The sequence below is a fragment of the Scardinius erythrophthalmus genome (genome assembly GCF_964197995.2).
Source record: "Scardinius erythrophthalmus genome assembly, chromosome: 21".
NCBI classification, from domain to species: domain Eukaryota; kingdom Metazoa; phylum Chordata; class Actinopteri; order Cypriniformes; family Leuciscidae; genus Scardinius; species Scardinius erythrophthalmus.
The window spans coordinates 34,338,516-34,361,479 of NC_138241.1; the positions used below are offsets into that span (position 1 = coordinate 34,338,516).

At 37.3% G+C, this 22,964-nt stretch overlaps 1 protein-coding gene across 2 annotated transcripts in view; it reads right to left on the minus strand.

The window, feature by feature from the left end:
* Positions 1-22,964, minus strand: part of fbxo11a (F-box protein 11a) — a 36,788-nt gene that overhangs the window by 1,307 nt on the left and 12,517 nt on the right. For both annotated transcript variants that reach the window (XM_081351437.1, XM_081351438.1), the window contains 20 exons: positions 16,534-16,661; positions 14,997-15,078; positions 14,757-14,901; positions 13,160-13,289; positions 12,715-12,798; positions 11,565-11,697; positions 9,548-9,654; positions 9,236-9,347; positions 7,226-7,332; positions 6,999-7,136; positions 5,461-5,678; positions 5,167-5,347; positions 4,175-4,297; positions 3,907-3,992; positions 3,420-3,496; positions 3,175-3,318; positions 2,432-2,542; positions 1,262-1,369; positions 1,068-1,176; positions 888-986 (listed from right to left, as the gene is read on the minus strand). In XM_081351437.1, the coding sequence (XP_081207563.1) occupies positions 888-986; positions 1,068-1,176; positions 1,262-1,369; positions 2,432-2,542; positions 3,175-3,318; positions 3,420-3,496; positions 3,907-3,992; positions 4,175-4,297; positions 5,167-5,347; positions 5,461-5,678; positions 6,999-7,136; positions 7,226-7,332; positions 9,236-9,347; positions 9,548-9,654; positions 11,565-11,697; positions 12,715-12,798; positions 13,160-13,289; positions 14,757-14,901; positions 14,997-15,078; positions 16,534-16,661 (2,422 nt within the window). The remainder of the gene's footprint in view (positions 1-887; positions 987-1,067; positions 1,177-1,261; positions 1,370-2,431; positions 2,543-3,174; positions 3,319-3,419; positions 3,497-3,906; positions 3,993-4,174; positions 4,298-5,166; positions 5,348-5,460; positions 5,679-6,998; positions 7,137-7,225; positions 7,333-9,235; positions 9,348-9,547; positions 9,655-11,564; positions 11,698-12,714; positions 12,799-13,159; positions 13,290-14,756; positions 14,902-14,996; positions 15,079-16,533; positions 16,662-22,964) is intronic.

Consider the following 22,964-nt stretch of genomic DNA (forward strand, 5'->3'; position numbering starts at 1 on the left):
TACCAGTCAAAAGTTTGGAAACGTTACTATTTTTAATGTTTTTGAAAGAAGTCTCTTATGCTCATCAAGCCTGTAGTAAAAAAAAAAAAAAAACAGTAATATTATGAAATATTATTACAATTTAAAATAATGGTTCTCTTTTTTAATATACTTTAAAATGTAATTTATTTTTGTGATGCAAAGCTGAATTTTCATCAGCAAGTACTCCAGTCTTTGGTGTCTTATGATCCTTCAGAAATCATTCTGGTACTGTATATATATATATGCATGCAATTTTCACTATTAACTAGTTGCTTATTAGCATGCATATTACTACTTATAAAGCACATATTAATGCCTCATTCTGCATGACCATATTCTACATCCCATAAGTGTAAAATATTATCCAAACATTGCTAACTGACCTTGTTTTTGGCAAATTATCATAACTATCTTAAAAGTAAACTTAGTACAGATTGACTTTTATATTTATAAAATATATAAGTCAATATTTATATATACAAAAAAAATATATATGCATGGTTCAATGCATATATGCAATTGTATAAAATATAATAAAATAATTATAGGGCCATTGCAACAATTTCATTAAAAAAAAAAAGTTTGCATCATATTTTACAGGTAAAACAAAACAAAACAATCTCTAACCTTTTAAACAGTAATATTTTTTGACATAATATTGGATTTGGATTTAAAAAAAAAAGCATACATTATAGGCAGAGCAACAAATATTATCATGACATCCAAATGCACTTTACAAGACATTTTGTACTCGTACTTCAATGCAATTTACAGAAGAAAACGTGCTTAAAAATAGGCTTTTTATTTTTTTGAATGCAAAATAATATTTTAGTAATAAATGCAAAGATTTAGAGGGCATGACTGACCTATCATGTCTAATAAATTCTACGTCGTGCCCTTGATGACACTTCTTGATGCAGTTCACACAGATGGCGTTGCGGTCTGTCGTGTTACAGGTGTGACACCTGCACGGAAGAACACAGCAGTGAGAAAGCAGCCGCTAAAGTCCCACGCAGACTCAAATGGGTATTCCCGAGGAGCGTTACCTGTAAAAATCGTGCATTGGATAGCTGGTGTAACTGGAAATCTTGTACAGGCACTGACCTCTGCTCACCGCTTTCTCAATGGCATCCTGGTTGTTCATGATTTTGTTGTCTGTGAAGAAGATTAAAGGGGAACACGGTTCACTTCATGTTCACTGGATCATTTAATAGGCAAATTCAGAATGTGTTCAGTTTACCTTTCATTGTGACGTTGACGCCAGACGCGAGAAACAATCCACCGAAGCGATTGTTGAAAATCTGATTGCCTTCTAATGTTGCCGTTGCGTGATTTGTGATCTCAATACCTGAAACAGATAGAGGTGAGCAATTACTTGCATATAATGACTAATGAATATCTGTGCGATATTCTCATTTTCAGTTGCGAAAAACTTTTCGTGAAGGTTTTAACTGTTTATACAAAGTGTTGTTAAATTGCATTGAGTAATTTCAAGCTAAATCAATAAATATCAATATATGTCCATACAAATCTGCAGAAAAAGACACTAAAAATGTTTACTATAAAAAAATCTTAATAAAAGGCCTGATGATCCTAACAAAACATAAGCGAGATTTGTTTATCCATGTGCTTCCTGTTCACTTCCTGAAAGAATGATGTGATTGTCATCTCTTTTTTATTACATTTACAGAATAGTGCCTTATTTTACACTCTTCAATAAAATATATATATTTTTTAATTTATTTGGACTTTTTTTCTTCAAATCAGCATAAATTAATCGCAGTACGATAAATATGTATACTTCCAAATGCACTTAAGTACTTTTGTACTCATTGTTCTTAGAAATGTCATTTTTTTTCTTCCACATTGATACCAATTTGAATCCATTTCAATTTATTTATATAAAATATATATCTTAATGGTACTACCAGAATCGCTTCATGCAAAACAATTAGTTGGTGTATACATACATATACATACACACACACATATATATATAAAGATTATCTGAAAAAAGAAAATGAAAAATCCAATAAATGTGCAGAGAGCTTATGTAAATTTTTCCCATTTTAAAATGTCCATATGCTAACAAATATGGGAAAGAAATGAATGGGAGACAGAGGGAAAAAATCTTTAAAAATAAAATAAAGTTCAATTGATGTTTAGAAAATCTCTCATTAAATATGTCTAAAAACGTCCTGGGTTACACTTTATTTTAAGGTGTCATTGTTACAGTGATTAATCTTAACATGTACTTACTATAGAGTTAGGGTAGGATTAGGGGTTGGTTGAGGGTTAGTTGCATGTAATTATGCATAATTTCCTGTTATTACTATGGTGCATGTAACATATGCAACAAGGACACTGTAAAATAAAGTGTTCCCACTTCCTGTTCAAAAAAAGACTTTACCAGCAGCGAATCCGTCGAATATCCTGTTCTTGCGCAGCACAGGGTGACTGTTAGTGCTGATGAGGACTCCCGCCTGGGCGTTCCTGAAGATATCGTTCTCTTCCAACAACCCTACAACATACAAACACAACATCATAATGCTGAAGTGCAGAGGAACAGCTCACACTGTCAGTCACAATACCATCATTAGTGTGTCTGACTGGAGTCTGATCTAAATGAGTGACTATCGCAACTGTTCAGTATGGAAGCGTGTGTGTCTGAACGAGGCATGTTACCCCTCGTCTACCAGAAGGGTTGGTGTTTTCTGGAGCCAAAGCCTGTTCTTGTCCAGGTGACAAACCAGATGTGTGTTTCCACAGACTTAATGCTGTGATGTGTCATTTACCCGACTATAACAGTCTAAAACAACATTGCACATGCCAGTATTTGTGCAGGCAGAGTGGCATTTGTTTTGCTGTTCACAGTATCGGGTGTGATTCGCATAAACACCCAGTACTCTCAATCTGTCCTTTTCAGAGATATAGTGAAACTGAAACTTGATTCACTCTCTCTCACATGTATAGTTTTATATTTAGATATAAAGAGCAAAGTGGTGCAATGTTTGAGACCAGCAAGTCTATAAGATCTATCCGGCCTGGAATCCCCTTTTCTGCCGTGGAAATGCAGAACGGACACAGGCCGGGAACGCGCACTGGAACAGCGATACTACATGAGCCGTAATGGAGCATGAAGAAGAGCGTCACCTCGTCCTCCGTTGAATATACAGATTCCCCCGTCCCTGCCGTCGTGGATCTTGTTCCTGCGGAGTGTGGGGTTGCTGTCGGTCTTGATCCAAACCCCTGCCATGGCGTTATCAAAGATCTCGTTGTCCTCAATAAAGCCTAAACCTGAGAAGAGATCACGAGGACGCTCATTTCTCTGATTGAAATAGAAATATCAGCCTTTATATCAGTCAAGACAGATCAAAAGGTTATGATGGAGAGATTACCTGAATTGTAAACAAGAATTCCTCCATTTTGTCCACCCCAGATCTTATTCCTCCTAATTTTGGGATTGCTGCCAGTTCTACAAAAAGAAATGCAAAAAACAAAAACAAAACATTTACGTCACTACTTTAAAAAAAGAAGTAATTTTATAAACAAGTCTGTGGTAGAGCTGATCGATTATGGCAAAAATCAATCAATTATTTAACTCGTTTACTTTGGAAATGTCATGCATTTATTAAACTTCTAAAACAAACTTGTCTTTTGAACAGAAAGGACTTTGAAAATAAATGCAATAATAAAAATAGACAAAATAAATGATAAAAAAATTTTCATACAAAATGTATGCATAAAAATACATGCAGAAGTGTTGAAAGTGAGAGCATCATTGCGAAACGCAATAATCATCTTGTCTCGATTATCATATTAGTTGAAAGCCAGAATCATAACTGAAAATACAACTCATAACTGAAGTAAAAATTGGCCACTGACCTGATCTGAACTCCAGAGTACATGTGGTTATAGATGTCATTGTCTTCTAGCACTCCGTGGCCATTGTCATAGAAATAAACGCCCACCTGCGGACAACAACACATTTACTGCATCACTACAAGATCTGGGTGTTATCTTGAGCACTAGTCCGTCCCATGAGCTCACGCTTATGCCATGTTTGGTGTTTTGAATGGGAATGTTTGCATGAGAGCCTTTGGAAGCAGGATACACACACACACACTGAGTGAGAGAATGGAGGAGTACACACCTGTTTTCCGCTGTGTATTCTGTTCCTGCGGAGCACAGGTGTGCTGCCCGTGGTCACCCACACACCGGCCAGTGTGTTGCTGTACACCTCGTTCTCCTCGATCACACCCTGACCCTTCTCATGCTGACAAACCAGAGACAAATCAGGGACTGTGAGTCTCTACCGGTGGTTTAATGAACAACCTGCTCATTAGGACTAGAACAGGGTTTCCCAAACGGGAGTTCGAGAGTCTCCATGAAATGACAATTCCTAGTTTTAATAGAATATTGCAGTATTTATTTATTTTATTTTTTATTCATACGCCCTCGTAATTTTTAATCAAAATAATTCCCCCTCCCTCTTGCAGCCTCTCTTCTCTTCTCTGATGATGGTTTTTTTCCCCGATATATTTTATCTGACATTATATTATGTTTTTTTGGAATCTAGTGGATATTAGTGAATTTTTTATATTTGTCTTTTATATTTTGATTTTGATATAGATTGCTGGTGTATTTGGACTGCATAGAGTTTGATTTAAATGTGTCTTGCATTTATAGATTCTCTTGATATTGTTAAAGATTTAAAATTTCCCCTCAAGAAAATATTAATCCGGGATTCTGATAACATGTCATAACTAATTGATTGCAGTATAAAATGACTCTGAGTGTGTTATTTTACCACACCCTGATCAATGCGTATTGGTTGCAACGTGCTGGTGTGCAGATATGTGTGTTTTTAAAATGTTATATCCATGAATAAATAAAGGTTTTATCGTATGATTTTTGCAACTTGTATTATTTCCGCATCCAAAGATCACTGAGATACAGACTTTTCAACCCGGTAGCACTTTATGCTTCTTGTGTTCCGTTTACTAAAAAAAAAAGATTAAATATTTTGTTTTTTTTGCATGTCATGTGACCATCAACCAACATCAGAGAACCATGACCATGTGAATGTGTTGTTAGAAGATGAATAAGAACATGTCTGGTGGATGTTTTGGTCTGTTCACTCACCACATAGATGCCTCCATGCTGTCCGTCGTGGATCTTGTTGTGCCGGACGATCGGGCAGCTGTTGGTCCGGATCTGGATTCCCGCTAAAGCGTTGCCATAGATGTCATTCCCTTCGATGAGACCCCGGCCGTCGCCGAATATGTAAACACCACCCTGGTTGCCATTAAATATGGCGTTACCCCTGCGATTGATCAGAAGGGAGATGATCACTTTGCAGGAACAGTATTACTGTATGTACTGATAGGATTAGACTGTAGAAATCATATACTCTATTACTTTTATTGAGTCCCTCACCTGATCGTGGGGTCGCTGTTTGAGGTAATCCACACACCCGCAAAGTTGTTTGCATAGATCTTGTTCTCAATGAACTGGCCTCGGCCCTTCTCGTGCACGTAGATGCCGCCCGTCTGTCCGTGATGGATCTCGCAGCGCACTACTGTAGGGTTAGCATACGCCTTCACCTCGAAACCTGCTATCCGGTTCCTGTGGATGTTGCAGCTCTCGAAGTAGCCCTGCAGAGGGAGCCAGAGACACACACTTCAACTGAGCTGCACCAGTGTTAGCCATGATCAGAATTACATGCTACTCTTGCTCCAAATGCAGTATGTACTGTGCAAGTATGCAAGTTTTCTGTAAATTACAGAACTAGGATATTTTTAGCAAAAAAAGGTACAAGTGCAAACTGTAAAAAAATAATGCAAAGATGCATGTCACAGTATACAACTTTTATAGCTCTACATACTATTTAAATAATAATAATAATAAATAGAATGTGGAATGAGGTATATACTTTAGCATGCAGTACATCAAAAATTAGTATGCTACAATGACTGCAAGTAGCAGTTAGAAGTTATTTTACAAATTTAATCCATTTTTGTTTACAAATGATCATATAATGTTTAATACAAGTATTGACCAAAAACCCTTGTCTATTATTCCTAATTTATCACGCTGTATAGTGGAATATTTCGTGTATAGTGTACATACTGAAAGAGTAAGAGTGGTATGATAATGATATTATGATCATATTCTGTTCCAGTGTTGCTATTAGCTAAACAATAACTACATACCCATAACAATAACTAACTGTTAAAAATTATTGAAAATAAAATAAAAATAAAAAATAATATAATATTACAACTTTACAAAAGTTGCCTTAGCAATTAACTGAAATAAAAGTACTAAAACTAAAACAGAAGTAAAAATAAAGCTAAATAGAAATACTAAAAAACTAATAAAAAAATGACAAACACAAATAAATAAAGTTGAACTAAAATTTAAATAAACTGAAAATATAAAAAAAGCAAATTCAAAATATGAATAAATTCTAAAATAGTATAATACAAACATATATATACACACATTTCATTAATTAAATAAAATAAATATAAATATTAGATGATAAACTTTAACTTAAAAAACAAACAAAAAATTTGAAGTTGCCTTTTTAACTAACTGAAATAAATTAAGTTGAAGGTGAAGTACCGAAATTACCAAAACAGAAATAAAAAATAAATGAAAGCTAAATAGAAATATAAAAAAACTAATAAAATGACAAAGCACATAAACTACTAATAACAGCAGGTTAACTAAAAAATAAAAGGAAAACTAAAAATATATTTTAAACAAAATATTCATAAATAATATAATAGTCTATAAATAATACTAAAATGCTTTGTATTATAACCGTTTCACTCTGAAAATCCCTCATGACTTTATATGTTTAATATCAGTTTGTGGATGATTAAGAGAGAGAAAAAAAGACTCAACACAGACACAAACACACATCAGATCCTGTCACTGTGTTGTGCAGAGACACCAAGAGGTTTTACCATGCCGTGGTCAAACGTGAACACGCCGACATCTCTGCCGTGATGGATGTGGTTCCGTCGGATGATGGGATTGCCGTGGTTTTTCACCCAGATCCCTGCTAGAGCATTATTGGAGATCTCGTTGTCTTCGTAAATGCCCTGCAGAGCAAACGGAGAGAGCGACGGCGTGATTCATCCGCTACAGAGGACTGATCTCAGGGTGTATTCGGGACGGAGTTTCACATTACCTGCGCGTGGTCCGTGATATAGAGCCCTACATTCTCACAGTCACTGATGTTACAGTGTTTGATCGTGGGTGAAGCTCCCTGGCCACTTACACACACTGCAGAGCCCACTGCACACAGATAACACACACAACAGAGCTCAACAGAAGGGCTTTTCAGAAATAATACACTTAATACACAAGATTTGAGCTCATATGCATGTTTGTTTACTGACGAAAAGCAATTAATAAGCTGTGCTGTGGAACGCAAAAACGTGCCAATTTAAATACCCAACCAAAATTATGATGATGCTTGACTTCTGAGCATTCACTATTGAGCACTACAACAAACATGCAATATATTAGTAGTAGTAGCAGTAGAGCTGTATGATTAATCGTTAAAAGATCGGGATCTCGATTCAAACACCCATCTAAACGACATCAATTTGTCTATGTATATTAAAACCTTTGACAAGTACGATCACAGTGAAGGTTCAGATCTGCGCTGACTGAGAGAGCAGCAGTCATAGGTATGAAACCGCTTCAAAAACTGATTTTTCAACCACACATTATCATTATTTCTGTCTGAGATGTATTCATATTTTCACAGAAGTACTGGGATTGAAGTTTATAGTTCGGATTTAAACACTGATGTCTACGGTAGCGATTAAAATAAGAGTAAATTTACTTTTTGGAAGTAACTTCAAATAAAGATTGAATCAATTATATCGTTACACCAGTAGATGGCGACATGTGACTGTTAAAAAATGTTTTTGTCATTGAATCATTCTTTCAAGAGATGTTCAAAAACACTGATTCACGAGTGAATGTCCGTACTTTTCATCCTTAATGTGACCCTGGATCACAAAATCAGTCACGAGTTGCACGGGTTTATTTGTGGCAATAGCCAACAATACATTGTATGGGTCAAAATGATTGATTTTTCTTTTACGCTAAAAATCATTAGGATATTAAGTAAAGATCATGATCCATGAAGATGTTTTGTAAATTTCCTACCGTAAATATATAAAACATTTATTTTTGTGAGTGAATGCAGCACAATCACAAACATAAATGAACAACTTTAAAGGAGATTTTCTCAATGTTTCGATTTTTTTCCACCCTCGGATTCCAGAGTATGTCAAAAGTCCCCGGATGGTCTACTATCTACACCGGTAGATTTTTAGAGAGAGACTATAAAGGCTAATATTGCCCACAACCCATTGCGCTTTGGATGAGGGTTCGGTTCAGAACTACAAACACGAGTAAAACATGTAAAAATCATTTTTTTAAAACATGGCGGATAGAAGCAACCGAAGGTGAGAGGTTTAGATAAAGGTTTAAGTGACTAATAATCAAAGTTTAGCCTGATAAAATATATATATTTATTTAATGTTATCCGTCTTATATTTCATCTGCAATAACAACGTGGATTTTTATAAAGATCCGTTTTGGCCATTAACTTCTAAATGCATCATTATGCATTAAAATAAGGGGAGTTCTCCACATGAAAGTTCTCTTTTTGTGAAGAAGTACATCATTTTGAGTGTGTAGCAAAAGAGTGCATACTTTTAAGGCGTAGTGTAAGTAGGCAAATTGGGACGCAGCATCAGAGTCTTTAAAAGTGAGTCATTGAATCATTCACTCAAACCGAGTTAAAAAAAATAATTCAAATGAAAAAAATATTTTTTAATAGACCACAGCAATTGACATTTTATCACTAGTAAATCACATATTTTGTTTAGTGTTCCATTCAGAAATTATACATGCATGCACTATATACACTTTACGCAGGTTTACTGCATTCTGCCTTTATGTGGTTTAAGTCTATTGTCTATGTAAAATTAACTGTTAACTTTCTGCACATTGTATATTTTCCTACATCCTTATTCTCTGCGAGAAGATCCCAAGTAAGAGATTCATTGCACTTGTGTACAGGGTGCAGAGTACTATGAGAATAGAACAAATGTGATCTAAATGGAGGGAAAACCAATTAATTTGGGTGGGGGGGGAGAAAGAAGCAAGCTGTGGTCACCTGTGCAGGTACTGCGGATGATGCAGTGGTCAATGATGGGGCTGCAGTTGACAGTGATCTCCAGGCAGTGATGAGCGTTGTGATGCTGAGCTGATTTGTCATCAGGATTGAACTGCAACAGAGACCCATTATATGCACATCTAATAATGCACATCTGCCTAACAACGGCACTGTTGCAATAATGCCTTTTTGTTTTGTTTTTCTGTGCATGAACATGCGGGTTTTGAAGGTCATGAGGGTGAGTAAATTACATGATTTTCATATGTAGCTGAACTATTCCTTAACCTTCGTTTACTGAACTTTTAAACTCACCTTTATTGTCATATAACCTACATACGCGTCCTCTGACCCCTCCATGAACACAAACGTTGAATCTCTAGTGTTCTCGATGATGACTTTATCCGCTACTTTACCCGGAGCTGCAAAAGCACAATTAATACAATTAATATTTTGGTTATACAGAAGAAAACACACGACTATTCAAAAGTTTTGAGTCAATCATTTTTTAGGAAATTAATACTTTTATTCAGCAACGATGCATTAAATTGATCAAAAGTGGCAGTAAAGACATTTATAATGTTACAAAATATTTCTATTTCAAATCAATGCTGTTTTTTTAAACTTTCTATTTATGAAAGAATCCTGAAAAATCGGTTGCCACAAAAATATGACGCAGCAAAACTTTTTTTTTTTACATTGAAAATAATCAGAAATATTTATTGAGCAGCATATTAGAATTATTTCTGAAGGATCATGTGACACTGAAGACTGGAGTAAAATTCAGCTTTGATCACAGGAATAAATTACATTTTACAATATATTAACCCTCTGGGCGCCACGGTCGAGTTTACTCGACAAGATGCGGCACTGAATAAAACGGCCGATTTTGTCAAATAGGGTGTCAAATTTCGTTCAACCTCCCCTCCACTAGTTGGCAGACATGTCATACTTCATCCCTGACTCAAAAAAACGTCATGTTTCTATACAAAATCTTCGAGCTAGAGCGCATTGAATCAGTGCGAACAAAAGCGGAGCTTCTGTGCGAGTGAGTCATTATATCAGAGCAAAATTGTCAACGTCAGCGACTTTTTGCATTAGATTATTATTATTATTATTATCTAATGACATCAATAAAGCTTACCCGCAAATGAAGTGTTGGGTCTTCTATTCGCGGACCCTGATTCTGAAGGGGAATAACGTTATCTGCCTTCAGAAAATGACGGTGATTCTGAAAGTGAAAGTATAGCCCTACACCAAGCACAAACGGTGAATCCTTTGCCCAATATAACGTTAGATGGTCCTTTACCCAATGTCAGTGGTGGGAACAATGTTTCCCGGGTTCGGAGTTTTCATCGCGAAGTTAGCAGGCGTGTTAGTGTTGTGGGGAACGAGGCGGCCGCGGGAGATTTTTACCGCGCTAGCCATGGTGACCGTGTGCCTCTCCGCAATCGCGGCGACAGTATTGTGGTGGAGGCTTTGTCTAATGCCACTGGGTATGTTAGACGAGGTCGAAGTATTCATACGACAGTAAGGGGGCAACGTGGAGGCAGGGTGGGGAGTCGCAATGACAATGACAGTAGTCCGAGCTGTGCACACTCGGCGCGCGCGCGAGGCAGATCTGGCCGCGCCCGCGCTGCTGCTCGTAGCAGGAGAAGAGGCGATGTGACATGGGGCAGAGGGGCTATTATGCATAGTCTATCGCAAGACCACACCATGAAACACTACAAGAAATGTAGTGGATGAATGAAACCTGGATGAATAGGGAGTCATTATCTCTACAGCAAAAGCCCTGCAACAATTGTTTTTGTCTGCCATTTATTACACTGTTGATTTACATTTCCCTGACCATTTAGTAGTGTACAATATGTGTTCTTTTTTTGTGTGTTCATGTCCTTGTGATGTGTGCGTCTTTGTCAGCTAAAAAAAAAAAAACAACCAAATAAACCAACAAAAACCATAAAAATTCTATAATCCAATATGGCCGCCACCATATGACGTCATAATATGCAAATTGGATGGGAAAATGTAATCCCTACATAAACTTTGGGTCATCCTTAATATTTCTCTAATTTACAGAAAGTCTCTATCTTTTATCACTTTTAAGATATAGCCTTTTGAAATTAAGATGTCAAAATCGAACGTTTTAGGAAAAAACCTCTGGCGCCTAAAGGGTTAAAATAGAAAAGAGTTATTCTTTTCAGAATATTGACGTTTTTACTGTATTTTTTATTAAATTCAGCCTTGGTGAGCATAAGAGACTTGAAGAAAACTTACTGACCCCAAACCTTTGAACAGTAGTGTACTTAAATATTCACATATATTCTCATACCAGCACCAATCATCGTGATGGGCGACTCGATGTAGATCCATTCATCTGTGTAGATCCCAGAGTGGACAAATATCAAACCGTCAAAGTGGGCTTCCTGAACCCCTCCCAGCGCGTCTTCAATGGTGTCGTAATACTGAGGAAAGAGTTCAAAGCAAAATTACAAAACAAATCACACTCACTCATAATTACAAAATAAAGACTGAGCCATATTTGAAGCACTTATGTGAACAAACTCTTAGCTTTACTTATTAAAAAGTAGAATTCAGAAACCCCTGTGAGACTTCGATTTTGGAAAGATATTCAATGTCCTTCATTAAAATGTGGATTGAATTTATGATTTATGAATGTGTCATATGAAAGAATGTTAGCTAAGGTGAACGGAAATCAAATAGATGTTGAGATGTGGGAGAACTTTACTCAGATGGTTGCTTCGAAGGATGACTGACACTGGACACATGCTTGAGTTGAGACTTGTCTACACTGTTGTGCATTGAAATGTAATTTCTATAATTAGTATTATTATTTATTATTATTTTGTTTGCTTGTTTTGTATAAAGGTTTTTTTTTTTATTATTATTGTTTGTTTTGGTATGTTTTGTTATGTATAAAGAAAACCAATAAAATCTTAATTTATATTTAAAAAAAAGAAACGCCTGTGAACTAACATGAACAATTCAAATTCAAAAGATTGATAAATGCTTTAAAAAAAATGCATTGCTCATTGTTAATTCATGTTAGCTAATCCATTTCCTAATGTTAGAAAATGAGACCTTATTGTACAGTTGCTTGAAAATTGCATGATCTTTGTCTAAAGGGGGGTAAAAATCAACAAAGTGCATCAATAAATGCATTAAAGGAGGGAATAAAATGTATCTAGACATTGAAACATCATAAGGACTAGAAAAGATTTTAATAGGCAACTAAACTTATTTTTTCTAAATCAGAAAACGTACACATCTACTTGTTTTTTATTCTTATACATAAATGTAATCATTTATTGAACGTTGTCATCATTTTTGTTGCCCCTTGAGGCTGTGTGTTACTGTGATTTTACCACAGCTCGGGGGTGTTTACAAGGCATGACGCATAACATCATCATATAATGAATAAACAAACCATATAATCCATCTATAGATGGTCTAGAACGTACCAGCATGTTTTCTCGTCCCTTGTATCTGGCCGGGTTACTGTAGAAATGTTCTGCGAAGCCCGGCTTCACATGAGCACCTTTATACTGCAAACACAAAGATCAGAAATCCTTCAGTCTGTGTTTCTTCAGTAATATACTCTCACTGATGAAACTAATGATTACTGACGCATCAAGATCTCCCTAATTATCACATTACCGCACCATCTGTCCACTTTCGGATCCTGGGGGAAAAGCCTAAATCACTCATTCTCTGATTTGCATTGTTGTGCTCGCTCTTGAATGCACAATATTTAATAGCTTCAGAGAAAGCACTTGCAGTCAAATGAGAATTGACAAAAATAGCCCATTTAATTGTAAAAGGTCAGAGAGAGAATGGAAAATGGGCTCTAAATACTAACTTATGATTAATCCAAAACACATAACAGATGAATCAGGGGAACAGTACCAGTTGCTGAAAGCTCTCCTTCCAGGGATTGGGCTGTTCATGCTCCTCTGGGTTGATCTGGAAGAACTTCCCAGACTCAGGGTGCATCATGGGACGCGTGTACTCGAAAACCTCCATGTAGAGTCTCTTCCTGCAAACCAGATGAGAAGGATCGAGATCAATGACCCTTACACCGTGTCCTAACCAGACGCGATGCGATAAGATTCCAGCGACAAATAATTTGTCTGTCCACACTAGACGCGACATGACTGCGAGATGCGTCGAAATCAATCAAACCCACAGCCAATCAGAACAGCGTGTGGGCGGAGTCTCACTGCATCAGAGTAATCCTGACGGCACTCGAAAGAAAATGGATAAGTAGGCTACATAATCAAATTTACAAATATTACACCATTTAAACATTATCCAAATACATAGGCTACTGAGTTACTAAAACAATCTTTGTCAAAGAATACACTCTTTGAACGTTCTTGTTTCCATTTGTTTAATGAAAGCTGGAGCACTAAATGATATTCAAAGTCACATGACACGCTTTAAACATTAAATAAAGCACATAAACAGTACCTGAGATTATCATTGCCACACTTTGTGTTTGTTGTTCCAGCGCGACGTCGCAGAAAAATAGAAACCGTTTCTAAAATAGAATCGTTGCGTGTCGCGGCTGGTTAGGACAAACACTCTGGTTAACATGGAAAAGATACATTTATCGTGTGGCACGTGTGGTTAAGACACGGTGTTACTCTACACTCTCAGAAAAAAGGTTCAATGGGGTTAATTAAAGCTGCTTAATTTGATTCATTTCCATGAATCAGTTCAAAACGGCTGATTCAATCAACTGGTTATTCATTTATTCAAATTGTTCAAAGGCATTTCCATGAGGCATTTTTTATTCAATAAATTGTTAAAGTGGATAATTATTGCTGTTTATGTATTGCATTGGTACATATCATTGAAAATGTTTCAATATTCTTTCTTGTGCTCGAGTGACAAAAAAAAAAAGTTTTTGATTTTATGAAATTTCATTCCATGCACACAAATAATCCGTTTATAATTGGACTGATGGCTCAACCAGGAGTGAAAAGCCTTCATGTAAACGCCTCAATCGATCTGACTGAGCTCAACCTGAAGGAAATTTCGATCAGATTGAAAGAGATTGTGAAGACCTGAAATAATCTGTTCAACAGGGGAAAGAAATTAAGCATGTAAAAGCTTGAATCCAACTCTTTCTCAATCGGATGCACAAAAAAACTAAAAAACTTGTGCCGTGATGCGCATATTTACATACATTAAGTTATTGGAATGTGCGTGTGTTTATGCATGTGTCGTGTCTTATGAACTGTGGCTTTCTTCGGTTCTGGACCGGATGCACTGAAGGTTTATATGGAATACATGCAATGCATATGTAAATCGAACTGAATGTTTAGGGTTTATATAAACAGAACTTTCAGAATCTGAAATCGGATTTATTCCCATTGTAATGTAAATATGCATTTACTTAACGCACTAAACATTGTTAATATTTTGGGCTAAAAAGGCTGTTTTGTTGATTGAGAAAACCAAAAAAAAACATACAGTTTAGTCCAAACACCTAACTTACCAGAGGATGGGGTCGTTAGCTAGTTCACTAAATCGTTTACACACACAAGCCGCTCGACACAGGTCCTGCTCCAACAGATAGGAGAAGATTTTTAGGACCACCTCGTCTGGAAGCTTCACCTGCAGGTACTGCTCTGCTGGGGTGACTGGGACAGAAGAGAACCAGTTTTAATGAAAAGACATCAAAAGCTGATATCACTTCATTTCAACTCTAGCCAACATCAAGTCTGATGTCCATTACCAGGCAAATCTTGTGATTTTCCCGACATTCTGGCACGTTTCGCCCGATGCCCAAAGTTTTCTGTTGTTGATGTGGAAGCACCCTTTAATAAGAAGAGTTTTCACCTGTTAGTTACAGCGCGTAAAAACACATTCATGCATGGAGGAACCTGTCATTTCAGCAATGCAGGAAACCCGAAGGGAATCGCAGTATAATGTGGAATGTCATGGAGTTTGGCAAATTTTGGATGAATTAATCAAAAGGGTTGTACAAATAAATCACAATATGGACTAGTGTCTGTGAATATTAAAGCGTGGAAATAAAACATTCCACATTGCCCTTTTCTTTAAAAAAAAATTAAAATAGTTAACATTTAAACCATTAAAACACAATCAGAAAAATTAGGACAGAAAACAAAGAATTTAAGAAAAATAAAACTGAATTTGAGAAATAGATTTTTTTTACTTTAAATAAATTGATGTTAAATTGTACACTTTTTATTATTTTAATTAATTAGACATGCTTTTAAATTACTAAAATATAATATAATATTAAAATATATAATATAATGGGAAAAATGGAATTTGGAGAAAAATAAATAAAACGATTTCATAGGGCCATGTGCATTAAAACTGCTGTTGTGGTTTCAGCCTAAATTAATATTGCAGACAATCTTTATGCATACTACACTTCTAATTAGGGCTGCACGATATGAGGAAAAGCTGCGATGTGCGATAACATTGTTTAATATTGCGATGACGATATGACTTGCGATAAATATTCAAATGTGAATGTTAGCTATACTGTTCCCATGTCTTAGTGCTTTAATAGGTTCTTTGCGTTATAGGTCAAACGTTTATTACCTGCCTGGTTCAGATTACACAATTTTAGCGCGATTTTGGCACGATCCGTTTGACGTAGGGTGTCGTGGAGATTAGTAAACGACAACGGGCGTCGGGACGCAAGATTTGATCGTTTTATCTTGTATAGTGTGTCATAGTGGGCGACAACCTACATTGTGTCTGCGATGCTTCAGGACATCACTACAGAAAGACTAGCATGTTTCATTTTTTAACGGTCCTCCGCGACGGGTTGAGTGTGAGAGTGAGTGTGTGCGAGAGTGCGAGAAACAGAGTGTGTGTGCGAGCGAGTGCGAGTGAGCGTGCGTGTTTGTGTGTGTGCGTGTGCGCGTGAGTGAGTGAATGAGCGCAAGTGAGTGAATGAGCAAGGGACAGTGAGTGTGTGTGAGCGTGTGTGTGAATTTGTGCGTGTGATGGCACGCGATGACTGGTCGGAAAGTAACGTGTAGTCTGACATGTTTCTTGTCCATGACACAAGATTTTAGGAGTCAAAATCGTGTAATCCGACACCGTGACTATATGGTAACAGACACAAAAATCTTGTAACCTGAACCAGGCGTTATTCATCGCGTCAGGCTGTCTGTTGCGATGTGTTCATCGCGCGAGTTCGATGAAAATTCGATGTATCGTTCAGCCCTACTTCTAATCTAAAAACGCTTCCTGACATGATAATTAGATGTTGCGCAGCATTTACGCACCTCCATGTTGGTCTTTGTTGGACAAGCTGTTCTCTTCGGTAACAGAGATTTTCTTCGAAGTTGGTACGGACTATTTTGAGCGCCTTGACCAGATTCTTCTGCAACCATCTCGGCAGGATCTGCCTCATCTGGAAGAAGAAAAAAAATGTTAAATTACATTTAACACAAACACTGAAGGGTCACACTGGATAAAAAAAAGTTAATCTCTAACTTGACAGGCATGTTTTTTGGGAAAAACTGCTCAGATCTTAGACCGACAAATTAACATTTGCAAATTATACTATTATTTTTAATATAATTTCTGGACAGAAGCCCCAGCGGCATTTAATTCTAAACTATGTCTTCTATGTAGTATGCAAAATTAGGATAGACCATCCCATTAAAATAAAGCACTGAAGATTCAGTGGGAAAAATATGCATCAGAAAAAAATAAATTCTCCCACCAATAAATCTGTCAACATACTTTTTGCACTTCTGTGAACTGAGGTAAAACTCAATGAACCCATACAGCCAGGATAATAAACATTCAAAATCAAAAAGCTGTTCCACACATCAAGAAAAACCAGTTCCTTCACTAATATAATATTGCCATGAATAACAAAAAAAAACTGCATGCACCCTACTAAATCAACTCCCGGTGTCTTGTCTCAAAGCTCCAGACCAGAACTGTACTTCCTCTATTTACTCAAACACATCTAAGTCAACGTATGTTGAATGTATAATCAATATTTGCATAATTGTTATAGCTCTCATGTTTTCCCTGTAACCAAACATTCAAAGTGTCAGTGAAAGTGGCGATCGCAGCTCAAACAATATCAACTTTAATAATTCGAGCCGAATGAAAGATTAGGGACACTGCATCCTCGTCCTGACGCACTTCCAGAGATAAACGCTCAGATCAGCAAAAGGTGGAACAACTCGGACTTTGTGTTTAACAGCATGTTGAAATCTCATCAAGGCACTGTTTGTGATACGGTGCCAAAACAGTTGGGAAGGGGAGCAGCGGAGAGGCCGTGACCCGAGGCACGAGAGGAAAACACAAGGCTGATCTCCTCGGCAGCTGTGGCAAACGGAGCAGGTGACGCCACACGCGGGTCATGGGAGACAGAGGTTGAATGGGCCGGCAATAAACACCCGTCCGGTGGGAATTAGCCGTGTGGGATCCCTTTGATGACATGCTTGAAACCAGAGACAAGAGCAGTCCAAACACATACCGTATTTCCCTACCAGACTCGAACGCCACCTCTTCAAATAGAAACATTAGATTCATTTCAGAGAATGCTAATAGATTTTTTCAGAAATCGGTAACAGTAGACATCATCAAGTTCATATAAATAAATATGGTGATCTCAATGTTTTTTTTTAAGTCTGACTGACTCAAAGAAATGTGAAGACGTACTTCACAGTTAAACGGCATCTTATGCCATCTTCTTGGTTTGAAGGAAAAATGCAAAGAGGACCAAATTTTGTGCTGATGGTCAAACACACGACGTGTGACATATCGCATACACCATTTGCCAGCGTTTGTCACGTTTCTGAGAAGCACCATAAACGCCACATTGCACCATAAACTATCTGTTCTATCTATCTATCTATCTATCGATCTATAGTATGCAAAGTACACTGTAATCTTTACTGACATAAGCCCTATTCGGACAGGACTAGTTTAACATCGAGAGGAGGGGTAAAGTAATAATTACCAGAGCTTCTCTGTGACTTTAGTTCCGTCCGAATGTGCATCTCAGAGATCATTACAGACAATGTCAGTGAAGATTATGGCGACTTTTACCTTCTGTAAAAAGGTCCGGAAAAATGACCTCAGGTGATACTAATCCCGTGTAAATAGACCCGCTGTAAATATGTGCGTAAATATTTAATCATTTCCTGTTTAAAAGTAGTTTTCCGCAGTTTTTCAAGTATGGAGAAGCTTGAAGAAGCATCAGTTGCGTTCTAGACGCTGGGACGAGTCTGTGGCAAAACTCAAGTGTTTCACACACACCATTCAGATCAGAGAGATCGACAGCACTTGTTAGAGGCACGAAACATCTTTTAGCGTTAGTGCCTATTACACAATCCAATCTGAAGTTCATTAATACATCGCTCGACCGGAAATAACTGTTTTATAAATATAGGTTATATGTGTTTGCGCACGTGATATCAGGAAGCAGCGTAATACACACATGACGACAGGAGAGACGGCGGTGTGTAAATGCAGTTACTCTCCCACTTCTGTTAGTTTTACTGAGATCTCTTATCTTGTGCGAATTGGCCATTCATATTACAGACGTCCTGTGGTAGAACTACATTACTCCATCTACCCTTGTAAAGTTAATCCCGTTCGAATAGGGCTATTGTTTTAGTAATTACTTTTTAAAAAAAAAAGTATTAATTACTTTACCCCACCTCTCCATGTTAAACTAGTCCTGTCCGAAAAGGGCTTAATAAACATCTCTTTCTGTGTTCCCCACAAGCAAGAAAGTTTTTGGTGCAAGATTTTTGGGTGAACTAGTCCTTTAATTGTCCAAATGCTCAGTAGAAAAAGCTTCATAATTGATGGGATCTCTAAAGGCCACATCTGACAATACTCTCACTTGCAACAGCACAATATTGCAGTAATATTCTCAGTGGTCATTGCTATGGTAACCCTCCCCTTCTGATGGAGGTCACATACAGGACGGCGTCTCTGTTAATTCCTCATTTCTAGCATTGACTTGTACACTATACAAAAATGAGTAAAAAAAAAGTCAAATGAAACTGCAAACCAACTGCAACAAGAGATTGCAATAGATACAAAATACTGATTGGAACTAAAACAACTTTACTCAAGAGAACAAGAGACGTGAAACTTGTATTGTCGATTATACAGTTTAGCAGTCGTTACAAAAATACAGACTGAGGGATGCCACAAATAAATAAAACCATCAAGTATTAGTTAAGATATTTTTTTCCACAACCGCTCGAATGTTGTTTTATAATGTTGAAATGAAAGATGTTTACTGATCAGTGGAGCACAAGAAGAACTGGGAACAATCGAAGGCAGTAAACAGGGTTCATATTGACATCATGTTGTCTTTAAACCCCCATAATAATTGTGAGCAAAGTGGATTTGAGTGACTTCACACTTTCTACACGTCTTTAATCTCACAAAATGAGGTTTCTCCGAACTGAAAGTGAAACCAACTCCTGTTGGGAAGAAATTGAAAGCAAAACATTTTACAGTAATCGAATCAAACTGATGGTAAGACTAACAAGGGATTTCAAACCCATATCATCACAATGTCATGCAGCAAATAAGTCTCTAGACCACATCATGTCCTCATTTAAAAGAGCTTCCTCAAATCATCAAGACAACAGACAGCACAGAAACCAAAAACTGTCTCGCATCCAACACCTCAACAACTGAAAAATAAAGCAGCCAAAGCAGAAGACTCATAATTACCTTAAAGGGTTACTTCAGGATTTAGCATTAAGCTTTGTATTAGTAGAAAACCTGTAGTATTTTCAAATTACCATGCTTTCCCCCCTCATATCCCCCTGAGAGGAGAGATTTATGTATTTTTTGTCTAGAAAAAATCCTCCGATGACGCAAAAATCGTCATTTTGCGTCATCGGAGGATTTTCTGTCCAGAGGCTAAAGACTACAGCCAGTAGATGGCGTTATTCCGCATGTGTTCAACCCGCCCATAGAGGGTGGGATCTCACTCACAGAATGTACACAGTATCAGCCGTCTTTCTTTGGAAGCTAAGCTAGCATGCTCTTGTTCTGTGGAGAAAGCTGAATAATAGGAGAAAGCTGAGTAAGTAGGGGTTACCATCTTCCTTTTCCTGGACTTGTCCGGCGGGCGAGACTGTTAAAAATGTCCGGGATTCGGCTTTTGCGTTCTGCGGTCGCCATTCATTGTTTACATGCACACCTCTCGTTTCAATCTAACTGAATTAATTCCGATCGGTGAATCTGACTGTAGTGTTTACATGAACGCTAAACAAGTGATCGGTTGATGTACGTTTTACCATTGCTAAGAAAATTCCCGCTCCTCCGTGAGAGATGCGAGACCCGGCGGTAATGAAGTAATGAAGCCACCCGCCTCGCGCCGTTCTCCCGCGGCCGTCAGCCTCGTCCTGCTCGCCACAGTAAACATAATGAATGGCGACTGTAGAACGCAAAAGCCGAATCCCGGACATTTTGGGTCTCTAAATCCCTGGCAAACTCATCACTTACTTAGGCTAGCCTTGTTGTTTTCAACTGTTCCTAAGGCAGCGAAGCAAGTGCATTCTGGGAGTTGTTGTCTTTCATCCACAAAAGCCAAAAATACATTTTCTGGCTTTTCTCAGTTTAGAAAGCTCCAAATTAAAAAATTTCTCCACATTTCTTCTACTTAAATGACCTATTTTAAATACACATTCATCTTCCCAGAGGTGAAGTATCACTTTAAATATCCGTTGACAGACTATCATATTAATATTGAACACAAAAATGAACCTTGGACAATTTGATTGGCACATGTTTTCAGTAACAGTAATCAGTTGTGTTTGCAAGTTATCAGTGTGCTACAACAAAAGAGCTAGTTACTGGAGTACTACAAGTTTAAGGGTCATAAAATCAAATCTTTTCACAGAAAAATCAAATCAAAAAATCAAAAGTTATTAGCTGAACTTTAAACTATAGTATAATACAGCAGCTACAGTTACCAGAACTCTAGCAATATTTTAAAGTCCCACTGAAGTGCCTTGAAACGCACAGCATTATTTAATGTGTTGATGTAATTTCCACTGAAACAGGAAGACAGGGCGGGGCATATCGAACAGCTCCTCCCCTTTTTTTAAATAGCCAATAGCGTTTGGTTTATAATCACAGCTCCGCCAGAGCCGTTGAGCTTGATAAAGCCGCAGTTTCCTCGTAATCTCTAACCGTTTCTCCTCCTGATCTCCTCCATATCGCTTTAAAATACAGCATTCTGTGCAGAATATCAAACAGGTCTGATATGTTTTTTGGTCTGAGCGACTCGATCATATGATCCGCTCTGTGTATCGTGTCTCTGGACCGGAGCTATGGCGGCTCACATGACACTGACGTGAAATCAGATTTCATTCGCAATGGAAAGCATATTTACACTGTCTGAATCGTTCCCTATCCCCTATATAGTGCACTATGTGCCGTTCACCATGCAGAAAACAGTAAATGTGTGAAGAGTGAAAGATTTCAGCCGCAGCTTCAGTGTCTATTATAGTGTAGGGGGCGGAGCTTCGGATTCTAGAGAGCATTTGATTGGACAGAAAATCTGATGAGAAGTCATCAAAATCATTCATTCATACCGTCGGAAGTGAGAGACTAAGTTTTGAATGCTTATATCTTCTCATCGCCAAAAAACTTCACATTTGATTTCATAGGGACTTTAATTTATAGTAAAAACAAATGCATATTTCATTCACTGAAATCATGTTATTATATACCAACTTACAAAAAAATCTGTTTTACCTGACATAATACTGACAATAATCTTAAAAGCACAGGTCAAGTTCACGAATCAGAGTTCATAAAGTATTTTTTCCTGAAGCTGAGGTAAATATTAATATATCACAGTAAGAGACACACTACATTAATGCAATACACAACATAAAATCCTAATGAACATAACTGATAAGAAGAAACATTTATTTCAATGAAAGTGTGGCAAGTGCCTCATGCATGCACGGTTTACACCAGTATTCAAAAGTCAGACTAAGAGACGTTTTATACATGATGATAGACCTATAACAACGATAATAACCTACAACAACCTCAGTGGAAAAGTCTGTTAGCACAGATTTGCATCACATAATGCATTTCTAAATTTGCACTGTCGATTGCCAAGTTCAGTTTTCAGCTCTAAGTGCATTTAGACAATAAACATGCTGTTTAACTCTCAGCTATTAGCAAACAGATCCAACAGCCACATTTGTAACTCAATACACTGAGATGAGCGTCGGGACAAAGGTTAAGGATTGAGGTACAAAGCGATTCACTCAAATTTAGCATCATTCTCATCAATAACACCAAGACAGTCTGACATCTCAAATCTGTACGTGCATTACAGTAATAAGACACATAACAACCCAAGAGCCAATCAAGAGAGCCCTGGCAGTATCCGTACACTACGAGACAAAAGTGAAAATACACAAATAATATGCATTGAAAGCCCAGGTTCAGGTAGAGCATAAACGGACACTAATTAGCGATACTAATATCCATTCATATATTAGTATAATATTCATTATACAAATATAATGGACACTTAAAGCGATACTAATATTCACCACTAACATCTGAAGTGAAACTGCTGATTTAAACACAGCGTGTCTCACAGGCATCGTGGTGAAAGTCACAGTCATCCAAACGCCACATTTCAAATTAGCATCAATATTACCACAAGGCTGCCGCCAAACACATGCTC